The sequence below is a fragment of the Salmo trutta genome, chromosome 34 (assembly GCF_901001165.1).
Source record: "Salmo trutta chromosome 34, fSalTru1.1, whole genome shotgun sequence".
NCBI classification, from domain to species: domain Eukaryota; kingdom Metazoa; phylum Chordata; class Actinopteri; order Salmoniformes; family Salmonidae; genus Salmo; species Salmo trutta.
Genome location: NC_042990.1, coordinates 15,287,954 through 15,315,168, shown reverse-complemented (window position 1 = coordinate 15,315,168; position 27,215 = coordinate 15,287,954). Strand labels below are relative to the sequence as shown.

General features: G+C 42.2%; 1 protein-coding gene across 1 annotated transcript; it reads left to right on the top strand.

Annotated features, from left to right (window-relative positions):
• Positions 1 to 4,516: 4,516 nt before the first annotated feature.
• Positions 4,517 to 26,884, top strand: dus3l (dihydrouridine synthase 3-like (S. cerevisiae)). The gene is made up of 16 exons (XM_029731973.1): positions 4,517 to 4,611; positions 5,164 to 5,263; positions 13,467 to 13,737; positions 13,934 to 14,309; positions 14,955 to 15,034; positions 15,253 to 15,342; positions 15,536 to 15,577; positions 15,882 to 16,034; positions 16,779 to 16,895; positions 17,018 to 17,083; positions 17,355 to 17,465; positions 17,580 to 17,676; positions 25,062 to 25,137; positions 25,587 to 25,775; positions 26,048 to 26,176; positions 26,567 to 26,884. The coding sequence occupies exons 2-16, from the start codon at positions 5,172 to 5,174 to the stop codon at positions 26,637 to 26,639; spliced, it is 1,962 nt and encodes a 653-aa protein (XP_029587833.1). The 5' UTR covers positions 4,517 to 4,611; positions 5,164 to 5,171; the 3' UTR covers positions 26,640 to 26,884.
• Positions 26,885 to 27,215: the final 331 nt, after the last annotated feature.

The following is a 27,215-nucleotide window of genomic DNA, read 5'->3' as shown; positions in this document are numbered from 1 at the left end:
AATCCTTAGTGCTTACTTTGAGTCTAGGACTCGAATTCCAGCTTCTCAATTTAGCACACATCATCCCTGTTAGAACATACATTTATAAACAACCTTTTATTGCTGGAGGTAACTCTTCTCATTAAAGCCCCCCTTTGTCCCTGTTTTTCTGTCACGAGTGGCCTGGTAATGAAAAATCAAAGGGGGGATGAGTGTAACTGATGTGAAATGGCTAGTTAGTTAGCGGTGGTGCGCGCTAATAGCATTTCAATCAGTGACGTCACTCGCTCTGAGACTTGAAGTAGGGTTTCCCCTTGCGTTGCAAGGGCCGCGGCTTTTGTGGCGCGATGGGTAACGGTGCTTCGGTGGGTGTCAGTTGTTGATGTGTGCAAGGGTCCCTGGTTCGAGCCCGGGTTGGGGCGAAGAGAGGGACGGAACCTACACTGTTACACTAGCACAGACTGGAATATGTTCCGGGATTACTCCGATGGCATTGAGGAGTACACCACATCAGTTACTGGCTTTATCAATAAGTGCATTGAGGACGTCGTCCCCACAGTGACTGTACGTACATACCTCAACCAGAAGCCATGGATTACAGGCAACATTCGCCCTGAGCTAAAGGGTAGAGCTGCCGCTTTCAAGAAGCTTATAATAAATCCCACTATGCCCCCCGACTAACCATCAAACAGGCAAAGCGTCAATACAGGACTAAGATCGAATCGTACTACACCGGCTCCGACGCTTGAGGGATGTGGCAGGGCTTGCAAACTATTACAGACTACAAAGGGAAGCACAGCCGAGAGCTGCCTAGTGACATGAGCCTACCAGACAAGCTAAATAACTTCTATGCTCGCTTCGAGGCAAGTAACACTGAAACATGCATGAGCGCATCAGCTGTTCCGGACGACTGTGTGATCACGCTCTCCGCAGCCGATGTGAGTAAGACCTTTAAACAGGTCAACATTCACAAGGCCGCTGGCCAGATGGCTTACTAGGACGTGTACTCCGAGCATGTGCTGACCAACTGGCAAGTGTCTTCACTGACATTATCAATCTCTCCCTGCCTGAGTCTATAATACCAACATGTTTCATGCAGACCACCATAGCCTGTGCCCAAGAACACTAAGGTAACCTATCTAAATGACTACAGACACATAGCACTCACGTCTGTGAGCCATGAAATGCTTTGAAAGGCTGGTCATGGCTCACATCAACACAATTATCTCAGATATCCTAGACCCGCACCAACAGATCCACAAATTATGCAATCTCTATTGCACTCCACACTGCCCTTTCCCACCTGTGCAAAAGGAACACCTATGTGAGAATGCTATTCATTGACTACAGCTCAGCGTTCAACACAATAGTGACCTCAAAGCTCATCACTAAGCTAAGGACCCTGGGACTAAACACCTCCCTCTGCAACTGGATCCTGGACTTCCTGATGGGCCGCCCCCAGGTGGTGAGGGAAGGTAATAACACATCCGCCCCGCTGATCCTCAACACTGGGGCCCCTCAGGGGTGTGTGCTCAGTCCCCTCTTGTACTCCCTGTTCACTCAAGACTGCACAGCCAGGCATGACTCCAACAATATCATGAAGTTCGCTGATGACACAACAGTGGTAGGCCTGATCACCAACAACGATGAGACAGCCTATAGGGAGGAGTTCAGAGACCTGACCGTGTGGTGCAAGGACAACAACCTCTCCCTCAACATGATCAAGACAAAGGAGATGATTGTGGACTACAGGAAAAAGAGAACAGGTTGTAGTGGAGCAGGTTGAGAGCTTCAAGTTCCTTGGTGTCCACATCACCAACAAACTAACATGGTCCAAGCACACCAAGACAGTCATGAAGAGGGCACAACAAAACCTGTTCCCCCTGAGAAGACTGAAAAGATTTGGCATGGGTCCTCAGATCCTCAAAAGGTTTTAAAGCTGCACCATCGAGAGCATCCTGATTGGTTGCATCACTGCCTGGTATGGACTCCGACCGCAAGGCACTACAGAGGGTAGTGCGTACGGCCCAGTACATCCCTGGGGCCAAGCTTCCTGCCATCTAGGACCTCTACACCAGGCAGTGTCAAAGACTCCAGCCACCCTAGCCATAGACTGTTCTCCCTGCTACTGCACGGCCACCGGTACCGGAGCGCCCAGTCTAGCCCAAGAGGCTTCTAAAACAGCTTCTACCCCAAGCCATAAGACTCCTGAACGGCTAATCTGATGGCTACTGAGACTGTTTGCATTGCACCCCACCCTCTTCTATGCTGCTGCTACTCTCTGTTATTATCTATGCATGGTCACTTTAATAACTCTACCTACATGTACATAATTACCTCAATTACCTCGACACCAGTGCGCCCTGCACATTGACTCTGTGCCGGTAAACCCTGTATATATCCCCGCTATTGTTATTTACTGTTGCTCTTTAATTTATTCTTATCTCTTTTTTCTTAAAACTGCATTGTTGGTTAAGAGCTTGTAAGTAATCATTTCACTGTAAGGTCTAGACCTGTTGTATTCAGCGTTTGTGAGAAATAAAATTTGATTTGATTTTGATTTTTAATAGTTAAATCATAGTTTAAAAGAAGGTGACCTGGTTCTACTCTTTTTGTCCCTTTTCTGGTGTTTTGTGGTGGAAAACTGAGTGGGTCTTGCACAACACGTCAACCCTGTTACCCATAGATAAAACAGGCTAGAAATGTTTTAGAAATATATTTTTGTTGTTGTTGTGAAGCCTGCATTCAATTGCCACTCCCTGGAAATTGCAAAATTGAAAGTTCTTTTGACCAAGTTAGACTTCTAAATAGGCTCACAGAGCCTAGACGCTTACAGTTTTCAGAATAAGATGTTTGTGCGCAGTTTGTAAAGCCACTTAATAAGCATTGCCTGGTTGTATTGAATTCCAGATAGAAGACTTTCCCCATAGTTAAGTATGGTCATCTGTAGCTTTAAACAAATTCCCATAAGATTGGTGTATTTGATAAGCTGTGAATAAAATGTACTCTATCAACTCTTGAATGAATGTTTTCACTTCACAAGGACATGCAAACTTCAACATGAGCATGAGCATGTTGTTATGACATCAAAACATAATACTTAAAAAAAGGGGTAGTTATTGCTGTGGTACATGTGTTTTAGTAAGTTTGCCTTTGGGCAGTTTGACAATGAAAGTGAGACGTACAAAGAATGTATGAACCTGTCATGAATCACATACTGGCTTGACTTTGCACGGGCAATAACATGATATCATTTCTACATAAGGCATTCATCAAAACTGGTTACTCAAAACCATCTTCTGTCCCCTGCAATAAGAGAGCATGTTTGAAGTAATGAATAAGCAACATACCGTATTTTATCTAACGTCCCTCTCTATTTAACAGTTATTTACTTGAATAAACAAGGCTAATTGAACCGTAGGCCAGAGAAACAAGAGCCTACAGACATCATTCAGGCTGAAGGCATAACAACCTACCATTTATCTCCTGAAAGAGCAAAAGAAGACCCTTTTCAAAGTTGGTGCCCAGGCCTGTTCCCCAGAAAGTTTTATCTCCCTTGTGTGACTGAAGTGGTTCATGCTAAATGTAGGCCACTATTACTAGCGGAGAATATTTCTGCTCCAGGGCAAAGGCCTCTAAATACATAATATCACAAGGCTTAAAGCTGTGCCAAGAGTACAGAAGCACCTACAGTACACACCAAAGTAATTTCATTTATGTTCATCTCAGTAACATCATGCCAGCACACATCAGATGTTTGTTATTGTAACAACCTTAACCCAACACCCCTGAATTTGCTACAATATTGTGGCAAGGTAAGAAAATGAACCCAGGTTGTTGGTGTGATAAGCAAACACCCTACGCATCGCACCAATAGTGCTAATCCACTTGGTGGTAATTTTGACTTGGCTCATATTGCGAGGATTGCTACACTGCCCCCTCTGAACAGGAAGGCACTTCACCATGCTTTGATTATTCAGCCCTCTCACCTATTGGGCCGAAACACTAGTGGCGTGGGGATGGGTAGTCAGGTGGCAGACCATTGATGTAAAGGCATGTAACTATTTTGAGCCCAAACCTTCCTCAGCAGTCCTCTTTTGTCTAAAATACAAAAAAATCTAGACACGATTTTAATCAAAACCTGTTTTCATTAGCGCTTCTTTTGGTTTTTAAACAACTAATTGACCAATGTTGGTTCAATTATTGAACTACATACATTTTTCCCCCTATTTTCTTTCTGTGAGCTCAATGCACAGTTTCCTAGAGATATATCAGGCCAAGCCTGCTACATAAAAGAAATAGAAGCAGGCGAAATTGAGAGGAGAGCAGTTGCTTTGCAAGGTATCTTTACATGAAATTACATAATCTAAGTGATTGATGGTTTTAATAATGAATCCAAAATTTAACAGACCTCAAAGTACTGAATGGGTTGCTCAGTACTATTTTATTCGATTTTTTTTTACATTATAGTATCAATGAATAAATATACAAGATTCAATACAACTGAACCTCTAACGGATTTTTTTATTTGCTGGGATCCAAATATTTAGATAAATGCGTCACACGGACCGGATAAGGTGTTGCGCAGGTCGATTGTCATGCTGTGGTAGCTAGTTTGTTTTGGATTATCAGGTACTCTTGAGTTTTTAATTGACTGGCATTGTCACCTCAGCATATTACCATAGTTTTAGTGATATTTTACTTTTGCATAATGACTTTCTTCCACTTAATCAACGCATAATAATTCGGGAGCGACATGGTTAGCTAACGTTACGGGCAGCTTAACTTGATTTGCTAGCTAGCTTGAGTGCAAGGCTAGCTGTCATGCATTTGTCATAAAATGCAGCTCGCCAAGTTTAGCTAGGTAGCTTTGCTTGCTTAATTTAACTTGTCATGAAGTTTCCATGGGTTTATCTCTAAGTGTATCATTTAATCATAATAGCTATGAGTGTTGCTTTCCCGAATGTGCTACTGCAACATTGCAGTGGTATATTGTTGCTGACATGGATTTCTAGCTAGCTACAGTAGCCATAATGCATTAAGTAAAGCTGCCACCCTTGTTCAAGCCAGCCAAGACCCGAGCCCAGTGTCTACTAACGTTACGTGTTCAAGCAAGCAACTGTCTGCCACGTTAGTTAACAATTCTAGCTAACTAACCAACTAATGTTGCGATGTTTATTTCAGAGGGAGTTATGGAGACCGATACAACCCCAAATATACCCACAGAAAGCCATGGACATGGGATGAATGGGACTGATAAAGGCAGAGCTGCCATTAAAACCCAGTAAGTGTGCTTCCTGTTGCTACTTGGCTGGAACAAAAGTCTGCTCACACAATGGCCCTCTGTGAATACAATTCGCCGCCCCAGACCATCACCAGTCTGACATGAGTACTGATGGAACAGGCCTCAATGAGAGAAACTATACAATGAAAAAGAAGACTGGTCAATAGGCTGTTGGTCGAGCAGTCTGAGTGGACTAATCCATTGTGGTGGCTGTGGGGATCACTCTAATACAGGTTTTCCCAAACTCTGACCTGAGGCCCCCCCTGGGTGCATGTTTTTGCGTACTACACAGCTGACTCAAATAACCAACTCATCATCAAGCTTTGATCATTTGAATCAGCTGTGTAGTGCTTGGGGAAAAAAACTGAACATGGACCCCAGGACAGTTGGGGAAAACCTCTTAAAGACGTGCTACTGAAATTGTATATGGTTATATTACAAAAGAACAATGGTGCAACACTAATACAAATATTATTTTATAACAAATGTGCTTTCTCCCACGTTTGATAGCAGTTGCAGTCCGGGGTTCTGAAACATCAGTGCGTGGTTGAATTGGTGCCTTTTCCTAGAACATGTTGCTATGTGCGTAATAGCAAAGTCACCCAGCATATTTGTGTTGAGAATAATGCGGCGGAGGCAGCAGTGGAGTTAAGAGACGAGGAAACAGCCCTTGCCTTAATTGTCTAAGAAAAGTGAGGAGAGAGGAAACCCCAACTTAATTAGATCTATAATGAACAGCCTAACTGTTAATTGTGCCTGACTTTATAAATCATCCATATATATTTAGCTACAGAAATAAGATGGGTCCTGCTTGTGTTGCCTGTTTGAGTGTTTGTTTTAGGGATGCATGATATATCTGTGAACATGTAGGAATCGTTGGATATTAGTTAAAAATGCCAACATCCGTATCGGCCGATGTGCAAAACTGATGTCAAAACAGACTTGGATACCTATATAACGTAGGTACATGACATAATGACGCCACATAAAATGTTGCGCTACATGTGCAGCACTGCATTCCTAACCTAGCCCACAATGTCTGCTGTGTGGATCGAGCTGTTAACAAGTCGAGCAGTCATTTGTAAGAGTAAGAACATTTCAGCGAGACAATTCAAAAGGAAAAATCCATTAAAGCCAAGATAATGGAATTCATTGCCCTTGACAATCAACTGTTCTCGGTCGTGGGTGATGTTGGCTTTCGCCGACTGGTCGAGCACCGGTACACACTACCAAGTGCACTATTTTTCAGATGTTGCCCTACCGGAGTTACACAGTAATAGCGTCACTGATATTAGCTTCACGACATACATACTATGGAACGCCGTTTGGGTCTTTGCGTGTCAAAAGAAATACTGTTGCACTGTCAAATCTGTACAAAACAAGCAACAACGGCCACGAACGATGTGTTTACAATACCACGTTGGTAATAAAGCATTTGTTTGACCTCAACTTCTGGGGTAGCTAGCGTTAGCTTGGTACCTAGCTAGCACCAATACAACCAGCCTGAAAACAATGACCAGTAGAAACTGCAGTCATTTAAATTATTCTTAGCAATAATTTAGGAATCCTTGTCAGTAAGTATTAGCTAGGTTGCCACTTGTTGTTCGCCTACTGAAATTGAACTTCAGTTCATTAAAATAAATAGCTAGCCAGCTACTTAACCCGGTTGCCCAAAGCTAAAGTGAAAAGCAGCCAGCTAGGTTCATCTGGCTAGTGACGCTCGACCGGACCGGGTTATGTATTGTGAAGCTAGCCACAATAAGGATTAGGCACATTAGTGGAATTTGCGGTTTGCCTTCAAAATAAAAATTGACAGTGATGCAAAGGAACACAAATAGTAGAATTACGTCATACTTTTATTTTGAAGGATAACCGCAAAGTCCACTTGTGGTTAATCCTTATTGTGGCTAGCTTCACATAGATGGGTCCGACCACCATTAATCAAATAAGAATTGTCTTATAAATTAGGGTTATTTTAGATGATGACACCTAGCTATATAGTTAGCTAGCTATAGCTACTGATACAGATTGTCATTTTGCTATGTTTTTGGGGAAGAATGTTATTTGCATCCATGATTTAGCTAGCTTTTTTTTATGACCAGCACTGTAGGTGCGCGGGACAACTTTACCAGCATCATAGCATACGTATCGATGAATCATTGTGACATATGAAATACGAGTGATAGTGTAATCATTGTAATAACTATGTAAAAAATGTATGTTATAACCAATTTATTCATGTGATTATGATATGCTAAAGTCAGGCTCGATTTACCACATCCATGCGATGCATACATGTGTCACGTAAAGAGAGCAAGGGTTGAAGGAATAGAATGCTTTTCATAAATAAATGAGGGATTTTGGTAATAACTTTTCATTAAGAAATGGCTGTAATTATGTTGCTACTTCAGCAACACGGACACCGCGATAAACACTGATGCTCTGTGGTGGTCGCTGCAGCAGGGAGGAGAGAGACAACGGGTGCTAGTCACAGTCACTCGCTGTCATTTTTAACACAGAGCAGCAAGTCTGAGCTTGGCCTGGCACAATCAAATGTGTGCTTAAAGCATCATACAAGCTCTGCATATATACTGAACAAAAATATTAACGTAACATGCAACAATTTCGAAGATTTTACTGAGTAACAGTTGGTTCATAGAATGAAATCAGTCAATTGAAGTACATTCATTAGGCCCTAATCTATGGATTTTGCATTACTGGGCCGGTGGCGCAGCCATGGGAGGGCATATGCCCACCCACTTGGGAGCCAGGTCCACCCACTGGGAGCCAGGCCCAGCCAATCAGAATTTGTTTTTCCCCAAAAGGACTTTATTATAGACAGAACTACAACTGAGCAACTCCCCATCCTCAGACGATGCCGCAGGTGATGAAGACAGATGTGGAGGTCCTGGGCTGGCGTGGTTAAATGTGGTCTGCGGTTGTGAGGCCAGTAGGATGTACTACCAAAATCTCTAAAACAACGCTGGAGGTGGCTTTTGGTAGAGAAATTAACATTAAATTATCTGGCAACAGTTCTGGTGGACATTCCTGCAGTCAGCATGCCAATTGCACACTCCCTCAAAACTTGAGACATCTGTGGCATTGTCGTGTGACAACACACCACATTTTAGTGGCCTTCTAAATGTCCCCAGCACAAGGTGCACCTGTGTAATGATTATGCGGTTTAATCAGTGTCTTGATATGCCACCCTTGTCAGCTGGATGGATTATCTTGACAAAGGAGAAATGGCCACTGACAGTGATAGAAACAACAATTTGTGCACAACATTTGAGAGAAGCTTTTTGTGCGTATTGAAAATGTCTGGGGCCTTTTATTTCAGCTGTTAGTTTTTCACTCTGTTTGTCAGAACCTAACGGACAACTAGTCAGAGCTCAAACCAAGTTTATTCACCCACTGGGTCAAAGAGCTGAGAAGACAAAGACATGTTTCTACCAGCACAAGTATTTATACCCTCCTATTAGACGGAGTCTCCTGCGTAATAAAGGAATGGCGCCAGAAGGGATGGCTGCCGTTTTACAGGCTCCTAACCAAATGTGCTATTTTGTGTTTTTTCACGTTGTTTGTAACTTATTTTGTACATGGTGTTGCTGCTACCATCTCTTATGACTGAAAAGTGCTTCTGGATATCAGAACAGTGATTACTCACCTCAAACTCGATGAAGATTTTCTCTTTAATGAGTCTGACGTGAAGGATATACTGCTTCTCTGAGACCAGGCCCAAATCCCCGTCATTCGCGTGAAGAAAAGATGGAAATAAAGGGGGCAGAGGTTGGGGTGCCTTGTGAGATTTAGTTGGCGAGTGGGTAACACACCTCTACCATCAGTTCTATTGGCAACGTGCAATTACTGGAGAATAAACTGGATGATCCGCATTCGAGACTATCCTACAAATGGGACATTAAAAGCTGTAATATCTTATGTTTCACTGAGTCGTGGCTGAACGACGGCACAGATAATGTACAGTTGGCTGGGTTTTCCGTGCATCGACAGAACAGCTATGACTGGTAAGACGAGGGGTGGTGGTGTGTGTCTATTTGTCAATAACAGCTGGTGCGCAATGTCTAATATTAGTTATTGCTCGCCGGATGTAGAGTACCTCATGATAAGCTGTAGACCACACTATCTACCAAGTGAGTTTTCATCTATATATTTCGTAGCTGTCTATTTACCACCACAAACCTATGCTGGCACTAAGACCGCACTCAACGAGCTGTATATGGCCAAAATCAAACAATAAAATGATCATCAAGAAGTGGCGCTCCTAATGGCCGTGAACTTTAACTTCTCTAGGGTAGGGGGTAGTATTGACATCCGGATGAAAAGCGTACCCAAAGTAAACTGCCTGTTACCCAGGCCCAGAAGTTAGGATATGCATATAATTGGTGGAGTTGAATAGAACACACTCTAAAGTTTCCAAAACTGTTAAAATCATGTCTGAGTATAACAGAACTGATATGGCAGGCGAAAACCTGAGATAAATCCATCCAGGTAGTGTGATTTTTATGTTTGTAGTTTTCCATTGTCTGCCTATACAGATTCCATTGACTTAGGACTAAAATTGGACTTTATCGAACAAAACAAACATTTATTGAGTAAATGGGAGTCTTGTGAGTGCAATCATATGAAAATCATCAAAGGTAAGTGATTAATTTTATCGCTATTTCTGACTTGTGGACCTCCTCTACTTGGCTGGTAACTGTTTGTAATGATTTGTCTGCTGGGCGCTGTTCTCAGATAATCACATGGTATGCTTTCGCAGTAAAGCCTTTTTGAAATCTGACACCGTGGTTGGATTAACAAGAAGTTAATCTTTAAACCGATGTATAACACTTGTGTTTCTGTTTTTTAATTTGGCGCTCTACAATTTCACTGGATGTTGGCCAGGTGGGACGGTAGCGTCCCACACCCCTAGAGAGGTTAATGCGTTTTACCTCATTTCTACCAGCAATTCACATGCATCCAGAGGGAAATAAAACTCTAGACCACCTTTACTCCACACACAGATGCATACAAAGCTCACCCTCCATTTGGCAAATCTGACCATAATTCTATCCTCCTGATTCCTGCTTACAAGCAAACACTAAATGAGGAAGTGCCTGTGGTCAGATGACGCAGATGCTACACTACAGGACTGTTTTGCTAGCGCAGACTGGATTATGTTATGGGATTCATCCAATGGCATCTGCCACGCTGATCCTCAACACGGGGGCCCCTCAGGTGCGTGCTTAGTCCCCTCCTGTTTTACCCGTTCACCCAAGCACGACTCTAACCATCATTAAGTTTGCTGACGACACAACAGTGGTAGGCCTGATCACCGACAACGATGAGACAGCCTATAGGGAGGAGGTCAGAGACCTGGGAGTCTAGTGCTAAGGACAACCTCACCCTCAACGTGAGCAAGACAAAGGAGCTGATGGTGGACTACAGGAAAAGGGGTGCAGAACATGCCTCCATTCACATCGACAGGGCTGTAGTGGAGTGGGTCGAGTGTTTCAAATTCCTTGATGTCCACATCACCAACAAACTATCATGGTCCAAACATACCTAGACAGTCGTGAAGAGGGCATGACAACACGTTTTCACGTTTTCCCTCTGGAGACTGAAAAGATTTGGCATGAACCCCCAGATCCTCAAATTGTTCTGCTGCACCATCGAGAGCATCCTGACCGGTTGCATCATCACCTGGTATGGCAACTGCTCGGCATCCGACCGTAAGGCGCTACAGAGGGTAGTGCGTACGGCCCAGTACATCATTGGAGCCAAGCTTCCTGCAATCCAGGACCTATATACTAGGCGGTCAGAGGAAGGCCCAAAACATTGTTAAAGACTCCCAAGTCATAGACTGTTCTTTCTGCTAACTCACGGCAAGCGTTACCGGAGCCCCAAGTCTAGATCCAAAAGGCTCCTTAACAGCTTCTACCCCCAAAGCTATAAGACTGCTGAACAAATAAGAAAATGCCACGTGGAATATTTACATTGACCCACCCCCTTTGTTTTTTACACGGCTGCTACTCACTTTACCCCTACCTACAGTACCAGTCAAAAGTTTGGACACGCCTATTCATTCAAGGATTTTTCTTTATTACTATTTTCTACATTGTAGAATTATAGTGAAGACAAACTATGAAATAAAACGTATGTAGTCATGTAATATCCACAAGTGTTAAACAAATCAAAATATATTGAAATTCTTCAAAGTAGCCACCCTTAGCCTTGATGACTGCTTTGCACACTCTTGGCATTCTCTCAACCAGCTTCACCTGGAATGCATTTCCAACAGTCTTGAAGGAGGTCCCACATATGCTGAGCATATTGTTGGCTGCTTTTCCTTCACTCTGCGGTCCAACTCATCCAGAACCAACTCAATTGGGTTGAGGTCGGGGGATTGTGGAGGCCAGGTCATCTGATGCAGCACTCCATTTCTCTTCTTCTTGGTCAAATAGCCCTTACACATCTTGGAGGTGTGTTGGGTCATTGTCCTGTTAAAAAACAAATGATAGTCCCACTAAGCGCAAACCAGATGGGATGGCATATCGCTGCAGAATGTGGTAGCCATGTTGGTTAAGTGTGAGTTGAATTATAAATAAACCACTGACAGTGTCACCAGCAAAGCTCCATCACACCACCACCTCCATGCTTCACGGTGGGAACCACACATGCGGACATCGTCCATTCACCTACTCTGCATCTCACAAAGACACGGCGGTTGGAACCAAAAATCTCATATTTGGACTCATCAGACCAAAGGACAGATTTCCACCGGTCTAATTGCTCGTGTTTCTTGGCCCAATCAAGTCCATTCTTCTTATTGGTGTCCTTTTAGTGGTTTCTTTGCAGCAATTCGAGCATGAAGGCCTTATTTTAACGCAGTCTCTTCTGAACAGTTGATGTTGAGATGTCTGTTACTTGAACTGTGAAGCATTTATTTGGGCAGCAATTTCTGAGGCTGTTAATTCTAAGTAGCAGAGGTAACTTTGGGTCTTCCTTTCCTGTGGCGATCCTCATGAGAGCCAGTTTCATCATTGCGCTTGATGGTGTTTGCGACGGCACTTGAAGAAACTTTCAATGTTCTTGAAATGTTCAGGATTGACTGACCTTCATGTCTTTCATGGACTGTCGTTTCTCTTCGCTCTATTTGGTAAAACGGCTCATAAGTAATCTTCTTTATACCACCCCTACCTTGTCACAACACAACTGATAGGCTCAAACGCATTAAGAAGGAAAGAAATTCCACAAATGAACCTGTTAATTGAAATGCATTCCAGGTGACTACCTCATGAAGCTTGTTGTGAGAATTCCAAGAGTGTGCAAAGCTGTCAAGGCAAAGGGTGGCTGCTTTGATGAATCTCAAATATAAAATATTTTGTTTTGTGTAACACTTTTGGTTGCTACATGATTCCATATGTGTTATTTCATAGTTTTGATGTCTTCACTATTATTCTACAATGTAGAAAATAGTAAAAATAAAGGAAAAACCCTGTAATGAGTAGGTGTGTCCAAACTTTTGACTGGTACTGTACATCTACAAATTACCTTGATTAACCTATACCCCCGCACATTAACTCGGTACCGGTACCCCCTGTATATAGCCTCTTTATTGTTACTTTTTATTTAATATTTTACTTTAGTTTATTTAGTCAATGTGTCAAACATGATTTGACATCCAGACAGCCAATACATCTCAATTGCTTGGCAGGGACTTAGGTGGTGTGTGCGTAATAGAACAGTTTCTTGTCACTTCATCTGACCTGACCTCGGCCCACATTCCTCACTCCTCCCTAATCCACGGCTATCCAACCTTATCAGTGACTGAAACCAGACTTTTTTTACCCTTTGGCCCTCTCAGTAGGATTCATGAGATTTAACAATAACATTATACATGTAAAGTAGTTCTAGTATGGTAACATAAGTATATATTTCAAGCTAGAATACAACACAGCTCATGAAAAATTGGACTAACACCTTCATATTGCCTTTATATTTTTGTTCAGTATAGTTGATTTGATTAAAACACATGGTGTGTCTATATATGGAAAAATAAAAATTTCGACAAAGTACAGATGATTCTCAGCCGACCAATATTTTTGTTGTTGTCGGGGACAGCCCTAATTTAAACGTATTAGGCCTACTTGTTGAATTGTATCAATTATATATCAATGTGATCAGCATTCTCTGTTTTCAGGTTTCTCACAACCAAAGAAAAGTTCCACGAGATACTGGACTCTGGAGGGAAGGGTCCTAACGATGACAAGGCCAGTGACGATGCAGGACCAAAAGAGACAGCAGAGGACTCTCTGGAAGAGCCTCAAGAGAAAAAATGTAAAGTGGACCCGGCTGAGCAGGAGAGGATGGGGAAACAGGACAGCAAGCGAATGCGAGGACAGAACAAGTCTAGGCCACACATGAAACCCACGAGTTACGACAACAGACGACTGTGTCCTTCCATAATTCAGGTAGGACTGTCACTTTAGCGGGCCAACTACTTTTCATGCAACCTGGGACTTGCCATGTTCGAAATCCCCCCCAAGTCATTTCAATAGCGTGTTTTTCCTTTACCTATCAGGAGCATGCTCAATTGAGTTTCCTGTAGAACTAATTGTTTATCAACACCAAATTGTTTTTGTCTATTTTCTCATTGAACTCCCCCAGGAGCGTGAGACCAAATGTGTCTATGGCGACAAATGCAAGTTCATCCATGATGTTGCTGAGTACATGGCCTTAAAGCCCGCTGACGTTGGAGAGCACTGCTACCTCTATGACACCTTCGGGAAGTGCCACTACGGCTTGAGCTGTCGATTCGCCCGGGCCCACATCAGTGCTGACCTAAAGAACCTGGCGAACGAGGAGCGTGCGAAAGCCATGGTTGGGAGAACGCCAGTGAGGAATAGCCTGGACAAGGACCTGCAGTGGCGCCTCCGCAAGAAGGTGGTCCCCTTTACAGCATCTGACGCCTACATGAAGACCATTTTCAAAGGTGGACACAAAGCAGGAGAGGGCTGGAAAAAGGCTGCAACAGCAGAGAACGGTAAGGCTCGGCGGGTCTGCCATTTTGTGGAAGCTATATGTCGCCTGGGTTATTCATTAGTCATACACCGTAGCAAAATGTTTTGCAACGAAACAAGAGTTTATATTAGCAAATTCAGGTAGGTCCCTCCTCGTTTGGTTCCTAGTGAATACATCTCTGGTGTTTTTGCGGTATCACCGACTGATATTCACAGGAATTTCACTGTTTTTAGTTGCAGAATTGGCCATTATTTATTTATATTTATTTATATATATATATATGTGTGTGTGTGTGTGTGTGTGTGTGTGTGTGTGTGTGTGTGTATGTATGTATATATATATGTATATATATATATATATATATATATGTATGTGTGTGTGTGTGTGTGTGTGTGTGTGTGTGTGTGTGTGTGTGTGTGTGTGTGTGTGTGTGTGTGTGTATATATGTATGTATATATATATATATAATATATATATGTGTACAACTCTCAATGCCAAACTCAATTTCAAGTGGCTTTACAGTTTGTAAAGACTTGTCAGGTGCAGAGATGGTGTTAGAATAAATTACATGGATTAATTCAGCTATTAAATATTTCTAATCTTATTTTCACGCTAATCAGGTGTTGATGATAAAACATTGAACTATCACAATAATTATATCCCTTAGTTGATAACTGTTCAGCGGTGGTCCACTCTCAGTGTTCTGAAGGGGAGAATCCACAAACATCAGACAACCAGGGAACTGAGGTACAGTAGCAACACTATTACACTACAACTACTACTACATGTGTCACAAAGCGCTAAACAGCAACCTGGACCTTCATTACTTTTTGAAGATTAGAGTTGACAGTGGCAAGGAGAAAACTGCCTGGCTGGAAAATATAATAAATCTGTGCTATTTTGGGATTTACTGTATGGTGGCTAGAAGTTTTTCCTCAAGTTGTTTACCTTTTGGAAAATTGCAGGTTAGCCAGGAGAACCTGGCTCGAGTGAAAACCATTGGGCCGTTGACTGATGCTGATGTTATAAAATTACGACAATGTGAAAAGAAGCAGGTATGTTTGAGCTGCTTGACTTAAACATAGTGCTAGGTATTTTGTCTTGCATGTCGGGCATCTGAGTGGCACTTTGTATATTAGGCTCATTTAAATATTAACAGTCCATTTTTAATATTAAGTAGTTGTATAAACCAAATAGTAACGTTATGAATATAAATAATTGTTTTTATTTTTTTATATGTCTTTGAAGGTGGACTTCAAAGACAAGCTGTATCTTGCTCCCTTAACAACGGTAAGTCGGTCCTTGGAACAGAATTGGCCACTTTCTCAGACTGATTAATCCTACTCCTGGACTGAAACCCATGCTCAACTGAATCTCTTTTAATAGGGTTTCTTAGTCCAGGAATAAGCTCGTTTTGGGTCTGGGAAATCGACTCAATGTGCACACACTAATGGCTTGATATTTCATACACCAAAGAGGACCACAATGAAAATAAGTGACTTTGTTAGATATAATCTATGATTTTAAATGTGTTTATTGTTTTCTGCATTATGTATTTTAGAAGGATCTAATAAAATTAATCCATTTGTCTCAGTGTGGAAACCTGCCTTTCCGTCGTATATGCAAACGATTCGGCGCCGACATTACGTGTGGAGAGATGGCCATGTGTACCAACCTGCTGCAGGGCCAGTCGTCCGAATGGGCGCTCCTCAAGAGACATGAAAGCGAGGACCTTTTCGGCGTGCAGGTTAGAACAGGCTGAAAGTGCTAGATTTTTTTACATCTGAATACATACTTATGCCCATTGCTCCCCAGGGATAACTCCACTTCATTGTACTCTGTTCTGGGCAGTGTGCTTGAGCTTGTTCCACCCCATGCCGGTTTTAAAAGTGATATAAGTGGTAGCAGATCACTCCTAAATTTGTCAGACATTTTGAGGTTAGTCCTATGTCCCTCATTTGTGTAGATCTAGCCATTTGCCTCAATCCTGAATTAATGGGAAAGATGGGGATTATCTTAGTCCATCATTTCAGATTTAACCTCCATGGCATTTGAGCCCAAAGTAAAGATCTTTGAAACTGTTCAATTTTAAAGCTAGAATCCTTAATTGAAGCGATAACAAAGCATCACCCCACCTATGTTTTGGTAAAAATGCTGAGGGATTGGCCTAAATTCATAGACAGAGCTATGGATGTAAGCATCCATGATGTCAACATTATTATAAAATAATATCATAGTTTTAACCATGATTTGGGGCTATACAGTGTTTGTTTAAATTTACATGGTTTATAAACGGAGTAAAACAAGCTTATATTTTGGGTTCTGATGGGGTACGACAGTTGAACTAAACTCATGAGGCCTTTACAATTTATATTATTTAAAAATCAATGGTTTATCATTCATTTATAAGAAGAAGAAAAAAATATATATATAGCAACTAAGGATTCTAGCTTTAAGTCCTTACTAAAAGTCTGCTAATTTACAATTTTAGGTGGAGGGATGCTTTCCTGACACAATGACCAGATGTGCAGAGCTACTCAACAACAAAATCGATGTGGACTTTGTGGACATCAACTCGGGGTGTCCTATTGACCTTGTATACAAGAAGGTGTAATCTTCTGGACATTCTCCATTGAGCTTACTTTTTAGTCCAGGATTTGTCTTAATGTGTCTGGGAAACCGGCCATCTAAAACAGATGATCAGTATGGTCTTCCTTTCCCGTTCTTTAGGGCGGAGGATGTGGGCTGATGACGCGCACCAACAAGTTTGAGCAAATCATCCGAGGAATGAACTCTGTAAGTGATGCTTATGTATGTATGTATGTATGTATGTATGTATGTATGTATGTATGTATGTATGTATGTATGTATGTATGTATGTATGTATGTATGTATGTATGTATGTATGTAATATGTATAGAGTAGAATTCCTTATTTGCTCAGCTATGGTGTTGGATATGTTGCACTACATGCAGGCTCAATAAAACCCCCAAAGCATTTGAAAGAAAACAAATATTACTTGAACTCAGGTCTGGTATGTAAAGAGACTTTGTTGTTCTTTCCTCAGGTTCTGGATGTTCCTTTGACTGTCAAGATTCGTACCGGCGTTCAGGAGAAGGCTAACATCGCACATAAACTCATCCCAGAGATGAAGAAGTGGGGGGTGTCCATGATCACGGTACGTCTGTCAGAATGTAATGTCGATCTAGCCTAAGTAAACTGTTCTGTGTTGGTTTCGTCACAGGCAGGGATGTGTAGCATAAGAGTAATTTCAAGTCTCTTCTCTATGCAGTTGCATGGCAGGTCCAGAGAACAGCGCTATACCAAGTCAGCTGACTGGGACTACATCAATACCTGCTCCCAACTCGCCAGCCCCATCCCACTCTTTGGTAAGTTTGATTTAGAGAGTTTATTAGTCACATGCACAGGGTTGGAGATGTAGCAAGGTACAGGGAAATTTAACAGTGCAGGTCAAAGGGAAGTGAATGAAACAATAAAAACTGGCATTGTTGAATACTCATTTCTGATTGGCTTGAAGGTCATTCTAGAGCATGCATTATTTCTATATAAAGCAGTGTTTTTGCAAGGTAGAATTCAGTGGCTTATAGTTCTTCATGTTTGAGCTGCTTTTGAAAGAAGTCTAATTAAAAACATTGGCTTTGTTTAATACGATTTCGTAATGGCTGTTTGTTTGGTTACTAAGGCAACTTCTGTTATCTAGTGATAGGTTCTTATTTTTCAGAGTAAATAACTCGCGGACACTAGAGAAGCTTAACCAAGTTTAATTCTTCCCAAAGGGTCGACACAGCTGTATTCAGACATCACATTTCACACAAGCACTGATATTTAACCCTTTCTCCTAGGCTGAGTCTCCTCCCACACACTGAACAGCCAATGCACCTCTGTTGCTAGTCTGAACCTTAATCTGTTCCTCTTCACTTCATCTAACCTGACTTCTACTCCAAAGTACTCACTCCTCCCCAACTCAAGGCTGTCGTGGTTATTGATACCAGACTGTGTCTCTTCTCCTCCCAGAGGATCCCTGATGGCTAAATATAACATATCCTGACATAATGTAAACGTTATACATCACCCTCTCTCCCTCAGTGACATTGTTAGTTTCTAAGATCTCCACCCGTCTCCCCTACACATTCCAAAGCCATCTAACTCCTACAGATAACCATTAACTTCTGATGTAAAAACCATTATCATCCCTCAGATACCATACTTCTGATCTATCACGTCTCTAGAAAATCAATGTTCAAAGTTTACCCAGAATCCAACACTAGTAACCTTGCTAGCTACTTCATTGGATGTTGAACACATTTCTACTTGCAAATTAACCCAATTCTAGCTGTAAATGTGTTACATTATAGCCATGGTATAAAGGGATAATCAACTTGAGGCTCTATGCGTTCTCTTGAAAATAATGCAACTCCGTGGAAAGTTATTTCCACTCCGCTAGCATACACCTTCCACGTCATTATTTTCTAGAGGTCGACCGATTATGATTTTTCGCCGCCGATACCGATTATTGGAGGACCCAAAAAAAGCCGATGCCGATTTCTTATTTATTTGTAATAATGACAATTACAACAATACTGAATGAACACTTATTTTAACTTAATATAACACATAAATACTATCAATTTAGCCTCAAATAAATAATGAAACATGTTCAATTTGGTTTAAATAATGCAAAAACAAAGTGTTGGAGAAGAAAGTAAAAGTGCTATATGTGCCATGTAAAAAAGCTAACGTTTAAGTTCCTTGCTCAGAACATGAGAACATATGAAAGCTGGTGGTTCCTTGAGTCTTCAATATTCCCAGGTAAGAAGTTTTAGGTTGTAGGAATTATAGGACTATTTCTCTCTATACGATTTGTATTTCATATACCTTTGACTATTGGATGTTCTTATAGGCACTTTAGTATTGCCAGTGTAACATTAAAGCTTCTGTCCCTCTCCTCGCTCCTACCTGGGCTCAAACCAGGAACACATCGACAACAGCCACCCTCGAAGCAGCGTTACCCATGCAGAGCAAGGGGAACAACTACTCCAAGTCTCAGAGCAAGTGACGTTTGAAACGCTATTAGCGCGCACCCGCTAACTAGCTAGCCATTTCACATCGGTTACACCAGCCTAATCTTGGGAGTTGATAGGCTTGAAGTCATAAACAGCACAATGCTTGAAGAATTGCGAAGGGCTGCTGGCAAAACGCACTAAACTATAATCTCAAACAAAACGTTTATTTTTTCAGTGAAATACGGAACTGTTACCTATTTTATCTAACGGGTGGCATCCCTAAGTCTAAATATTCCTGTTACATTGCACAACCTTCAATGTTATGTCATAATTACGTAAAATTCTGGCAAATTAGTTCGCAACGAGCCAGGCGGCCCAAATACCCTGACTCTGCATGCAATGAACGCAAGAGAACTGACACAATTTCACCTGGTTATTATTGCCTGCTAACCTGGATTTTCTTTTAGCTAAATATGCAGGTTTAAAAATATATACTTCTGTGTATTGATTTTAAGAAAGGCATTGATGTTTATGGTTAGGTACAGTCGTGCAACAATTGTGCTTTTTTTCGCAAATGCGCTTTTGTTAAATCATCCCCCGTTTGGCAAAGTTGGCTGTCTTCGTTAAGAAGAAATAGTATTCACACAGTTCGCAATGAGCCAGGCGGCCCAAACTGCTGCATATACCCCGACTCTGTTGCAGAGGTGACACATTTTCCCTAGTTAAAAGAAATTCATGTTAGCAGGCAATATTAACTAAATATGCAGGTTTAAAAATATATACTTGTGTATTGATTTTAAGACATTGATGTTTATGGTTAGGTACACGTTGGAGCAACGACAGTCCTTTTTCGAATGCGCACCGCATCGATTATATTCAACGCAGGACAGGCTAGATAAACTAGTAATATCATCAACCATGTGTAGTTAACTAGTGATTATGATTGATTGATTTTTATAAAATAAGTTTAATGCTAGCTAGCAACTTACCTTGGCTTCTTACTGCATTCGCGTAACAGGCAGGCTCCTCATGGAGTGCAATGTAAAGCAGGTGGTTAGAGCGTTGGACTAGTTAACCGTAAGGTTGCAAGATTGAATCCCCAAGCTGACAAGGTAAAAATCTGTCGTTCTGCCCCTGAACAAGGCAGTTAACCCACCGTTCCTAGGCCGTCATTTAAAATAAGAATGTGTTCGTAACTGACTTACCTAGTTAAAAAATATTTATAAAAACAAAAAAAAAATCGGCAAATCGGTGGCCAAAAATACAGATTACCGATTGTTATGAAAACTTGAAATCGGCCCTAATTAATCGGCCATTCCGATTAATCGGTCGACCTCTATTATTTTCCAGAGAATACATAGCCCCTCGTTGATTATCCCTTATATGATATATACATTTTAACAACTGTAACACGATAAATTACCATTCTTCAGTTTCCTGACACGGTTGCCATCAATCCACAGTTTTTAATTCGGGTAAGTTTTGAAAGACACCGTTGGTATCACATCACATTTTAGTCGGTATATTCATTCATTTTATCCCCAGAGGCAATCTGGAACATACTTCGGTTCACGTGATCAAAACGGTCTTGGAGCATGGATTCTGATTGGTCGGACCAGTGTTGTACAGACCTGACCACTGGAACGTCCCTCTTGAGTCTTTGTATGTAGGCGGTGAGGAGCAAAATGGAGTCGTGGTCAGATTTGAGGATGGAATAGAGCCTAATACCCGTGTCGAAAAGCGGTGTAGCAGTGGTCAAGTGTGGAATTTGCGTGAGTTAGGCCGTCAATGTGTTGATGATTCAGGAGCGCAGACTTCAAATTACTTTAAAAATGTAAAATGGCGCAGGAAGAAATGGCAGCAATTTTACGGGCGCCTAACCAATTGTGCTATTATGTCTTTTTTCGCGTTGTTTGTAACTTATTTTGTACATAATGTTTCTGTCACCGTATCTTACGGCAAAAAAGAGCTTTTGGATATCAGGATCACTCACCTCGGATTAGACAAAGATTTTTTTTCTTCAACAAGCAGGATGTACTTCGAACACCCAACAAGGCTGACATCCCCGCAATTGACAAGAGAAAGAGACGCAGGTACAGAGGACACAGAGCGGGGTGCCTCGTAAGGATCCGCAGAAGGCGAGTGGGAAAGCTGCCGTTACAGTCAATATTACTTGCCAACATGCAATCATTGGACAATAAATTAAATGAGGTACGATCACGAATATCCTACCAACGGAACATCAGAAACTGTAACATCTTATGTTTCACGGAATCGTAGCAGAATGATGAAATGGATATTCAGCTAGGGGGCGAAGGCGGTCTGTGCATATTTGTAAACAACAGCTGGTGCACGAAATCGAAGGAAGTCTCTATATTTTGCTCGCCTGAAGTAGAGCATCTTGTGATAAACTGTAGACCACACTATTTGCCAAGAGAGTTTTCATCCATACTTTTCGTGGCTGTTAATTTACCACCACTGACGGATGCTGGCACTAAGACTGCAGTAAGTCAGTTGTAAGCAAACATAATAAGCAAACAGGAAACCGGCTCACCCAGAGGTGGCGCTCCTAGTGCCTGGGGATTGTAATGCAGGGAAACTTAAATCAGTTTTACCTCATTTCTGTCAACATGTTAATTGCGCAACCAGAGGGGAAAAAATTCTAGATCACCTGTACTCCACATACAGATGCATACAAAGCGCTCCTTCGCCCTCCATTTGGTAAATCTGACCACAATTCTATCCTCCTGCTTACAAGCAAACATTAAACCAGGAAGCACCAGTGACTCGGTCTATAAAAAAGTGGTCAGATAAAGCAGATGCTAAACTACAGGACTGTTTTGCTAGCACAGACTGGAACATGTTCCGGGATTCTTCCGATGGCATTGAGGAGTACACCCCATCAGTCACTGGATCGAGGACGTTGTCCCCACAGTGACTGTACAGACATGCCCCAACCAGAAGCCATGGATTACAGGAAACATTCACACTGAGCTATAGGGTTAGAGCTGCCGCTTTCAAAGTGCGGAACTCTAACCCATAAGCTTATAAGAAATCCTGCTATGCCCTCTGTCGAACCATCAAACAGGCAAAGCGCCAATACAAGGCTAAGGTTGAATTGTACTACACCGGCTCTGATGCTCGTTTTATGTGGCAGGGCTTGCAAACTATTACAGACTACAAAGGGAAGCACAGCCGCGAGCTGCTCAGTGACACGAGCCTACCAGACGAGCTAAATCGCTTCGAGGCAAGCAACACTGAAACATGCATGAGAGCATCAGCTGTTCCAGATGACTGTGTGATCACGCTCTCCGTAGCCGACGTGAGTAAGACCTTTAAACAGGTCACCATTCACAAGGCTGCAGGGCCAGACAGATTACCAGGACGTGTGCTCCGGGCATGTGCTGACCAGCTGGCAGGTGTCTTCAATGACATTTTTAACATGTCCCTGATTGAGTCTGTAATACCAACATGTTTCAAGCAGACCACCATAGTCCCTGTGCCCTAAAACACTAAGGCAACCTGCCTAAATGACTACAGACCCGTAGCACTCACGTCCGTAGCCATGAAGTGCTTTGAAAGAATGGTAATGGCTCACATGACACCATTATCCCAGAAACCCTAGACCCACTCCAGTTTGCATACCGCCCAATCAGATCCACAGATGATGAAATCTCTCTTGCACTCCACACTTCCCTTTCCCACCTGGACAAAAGGAACACCTACGTGAGAATGCTATTCATTGACTACAGCTCAGCGTTCAACACCATAGTGCCCTCAAAGCTCATCACTAAGCTAAGGATCCTGGGACTAAACACCTCCCTCTGCAAATGGATCCTGGACTTCCTGACAGGCCGACCCCAGGTGGTGAGGGTAGGTAGCAACACATCTGCCACGCTGATCCTCAACACTGGGGCCCCACAGGGGTGCGTGCTCAGTCCTCTCCTGTACTCCCTGTTCACCCACGACTGTGTGGCCAGGCACGACTCCAACACCATTAAGTTTGCAGGCGACACAACAGTGGGAGGCCTGATCAACGACGAGACAGCCTATAGGGAGGTCAGAGACCTGGCCGAGTGGTGCCAGAATAACAACCTATCCCTCAACATAATCAAGACAAAGGAGAAGTTTGTGGACTACAGGAAAAGGAGGACCGAGCCCGCCCCCATTCTCGACGGGGCTGTAGTGGAGTAGGTTGAGAGCTTCAAGTTCCTTGGCGTCCACATCACCAACAAGCTAGAATGGTACAAACACACCAAGACCGTTGTGAAGAGGGCACGACAAAGCCTATTCCCCTTCAGGAAACTAAAAAGATTTGGCATGGGTCCTCAGATCCTCAAAAGGTTCTACAGCTGCAACATCGAGAGCATCCTGACTGGTTGCATCACTGCCTGGTACGGCAACTGCTCGGCTTCCAACTGCAAGGCACTGCAGAGGGTAGTGCATACGGCCCAGTACATCACTGGGGCTAAGCTGCCTGCCATCTAGGACCTTTACACCAGACGGTGTCAGAGGAAGGCCCTAAAAATTGTCAAAGACCCAGCCACCCCAGTCATATAATGTTCTCTCTACTACTGCATGACAAGCGGTACCGGAGCCCCAAGTCTAGGACCAAAAAGGCTTCTCAACAGTTTTTACCCCAAAGCTATAAAACTCTTGAACAAGTAATCAAATGGCTAGCTGGACAATTTGCATTGTCCCCCCCAACCAACCCCTCTTTTACGCTGCTGCTCTCTGTTTACCAGATGTGTGTAGTCACCTTAACTATACATTCATGTACATACTACCTCAATTAGCCTGACTAACTGGTGCCCGCACACATTGGCTACCTGGACTATCTGCATTGTGTCCCGCCACCCATCACCCGCCAATCCCCTCCTTTACGCTACTGCTACTCTGTTTATCATATATGCATATTCACTTTAACCATACCTACATGTACATACTACCTAAATTAGCCTGACTAACCGGTGCCTGTATATAGCCTCGCTACTGTTCCTTTTCACTGTCTTTTTAATGTTTTATTTATTTCTTTACTCATCTATTGTTCACCCAATACCAATTTTTTTACTTAAAAATCGCAGTGTTGGTTAAGGCCTGTAAGTAATAATTTCACTGTAAGGTCTACACGCATTTGACAAACTTTGATTTGATTTAGTTCATATCCGCTGCGACAAATGCTGCTTCCAGTTATGCGGTCTCCAGCTTTTTCAGGGTCCAATGAAGATCTTTGAGAGCATTTTTGGTGTCTGCTTGGGGCGGGATGGACACATCCATGGCTATAATCCCTGAGAACTCTCTCAGAAGCTAAAAAGGGCAGCATGTATTACAAGTCGGGAGAGCAGAAGCTCGAAAGTTCCTGTACATTTCCCCCGTGGGACCACTTGTTATTGGTCATAAAGCAGAGCCCTCCGCCTTTGTTCTTGCCAGAGAGAACCTGCTTCCTATCCGCTCAATGAACTGTAAAATCCACTGGTTGTATATAATCAGTTTGTATGTCGGAGGAAAGCAAAGTCTCAGTATAACAGAGTATGTTGCAGAATCTGATGTCCATTTGGAAGGAGATCCTCGATCTTAAGTTCACCAAGTTTATTATTTAATGATTGAACATTGGCAAGTAGTATGCTCGGTGATGGAGTACGGGTCGCGTGGCGTCTCAATCACACAAAGTTAGTGTGTTCGTGCGTGCATGTTTTTCTTTCTGTGTGTTTGTGTGTGCACCTTTTAAACCTCATCTCTCTTATATGCAGGTAATGGAGACATTTTGTCTTATTATGACGCCATGAAGGCTAGAGAGACTGACGTTTCGGGGGTTATGCTGGCAAGGTTGGTATCTTAATGGAAAAGAATAGACATGCTTTTGATTTCACACAATTTGACTGATCAGAGTAGTAGCCTTCTGAGAGGATGAGTGGATACCATATAGCTTACTTTTTATCCAATCCTTTCAGATCTACAGAAGTACATAGAAAGGCTTGATGAAGGGCTATGGGTTGATTTGAGATGGGAAGCACCTTCAATTCAGTCCCTTATCTCAGTGGTTCTCAAACCTCTCCTCAGGGACCCCCATGACGTTTCACAATGTTGTTGTAGCCCTGAACTAACTCACCTGATTCACCTAGTCAAGGGCTTCATAATTAGTTGACCATTTGAATCAGGTGTGCTAGCAGTGAATAGTTAAAATACATGAAACAGCTGGGGGTCTCCGAGGAGGTTTGAGAACCCCTGCCTTAATCGACTCCAGCTCTAGTTGTAATACTTTTTCTCTCGGGCAGGGGTGCGCTCATCAAGCCCTGGGTTTTCACAGAGATCAAGGAGAGGCGGGACTGGGACATCTCGTCCAGCGAGCGGCTGGATGTCCTTAGGGACTTCACCCACTACGGCCTGGAGCACTGGGGCTCGGACACCCAAGGCCTGGAGAAGACCAGGAACTTCTTGCTGGAATGGCTGTCCTTCATGTGCAGGTGGGTACTTGTATAGGCACGAAGTATCAGGTGGTATTCACACTGTAATAATGCTTAGAAACATACACAATAGTTGTTTTAGTGCATTGTAGGTGAAGACAAACAAACGAGAACCTTCAGGACTGCCAAATCATTTTTCTCTGTATTTACCGTCTTTCACAAACCTAGAATTCAACCAATTCAAAATATTCTTTATTAATTTATAACTGTAAACATCAACACCTTAACACATTTAATGTGGACATGCCAATCTTACCCTCTCTCCTTTGTAGGTACATACCAGTTGGGCTGCTGGAACGAGTGCCCCAGAAGATCAACGAGCGACCACCCTACTACATGGGCAGGGACTACCTGGAGTCTCTTATGGCAAGTCAACACGTAGGGGACTGGATCAAGATCAGGTGAAGATCACTGTTGCTTATCCTAACCTAGGTTGTTATGGCCGCCAGTGTATGCTGGTTTTCATTCGCACTGACCTCTTGAATCATTCTCAGTAGTTGAAGCTTCCAATTAAAAATAGCATAGTAGGAGGTTGCAAGAGCAATATCTCAATCCATATTATTGAGGGCTTTATATGGTGGCTTTTAGCTTAACCAGCCAATAAGATGAGAGTGTGTTAATGCACTTTAAAAATAGTCCCATTTTAGCATTTCTCAGTTGGTTTCAATTAGTATAGACTACCTCTATACTAATGTATTTATACAGGCTGAATATCTGTTCCAATTACACACATGCTGAATAGTTTCATGAAGAAGGGTTTTTAATAATGGTCTGTTTCCCCTTCTCCACAGTGAAATGCTGCTTGGACCTGTACCCAAGAATTTCAACTTTCTGCCCAAGCATAAGGCAAATGCTTACAAATGAATTTTGTGTATGAATGCTCAACAAAAAGTTATGAAGGCAAAGCTTTTGTCAATTTTATTTCCATTCAAGTCAGCAGTCCTGAATATACCTATTACATGAGTAATACAAGTAATTTCAAAATTACGTAAATGATTTTTTTCAACTTTGTTTGGAGTGGTGTGTGTTTCTTTTACTTGGAGATGTATTTGTTTTACCATTGCACCAAATAAATACTGTATATGGAATAAAATGCATCTAAAATACAACTTTGATCTTTTCTGAAGTTTTTACATTAGTATGTTTGTTTCTAATGTTTGAGTTTTGATTATCTCGTTTAACATACAGCTGGTCTTAGTGTGAATCTGACATATGAGTCATGAAGATGATTGCAGATTTTGATTATTAGCATTACATATGCAAAGAATGACTTGTTAATAGTTTTGTTTTTTGAGATATCAATACCATATGCAGTGTGGTTCATGTTAGGGATGTTCATAATGGTTATGGCAAGTTTCAAATTGGTAGGCCACTGTGTAGTGGATATACAGCGGTTTAAATGGACATGTAAAGTCAGACTTTTGTCAACAACTCAGCCAT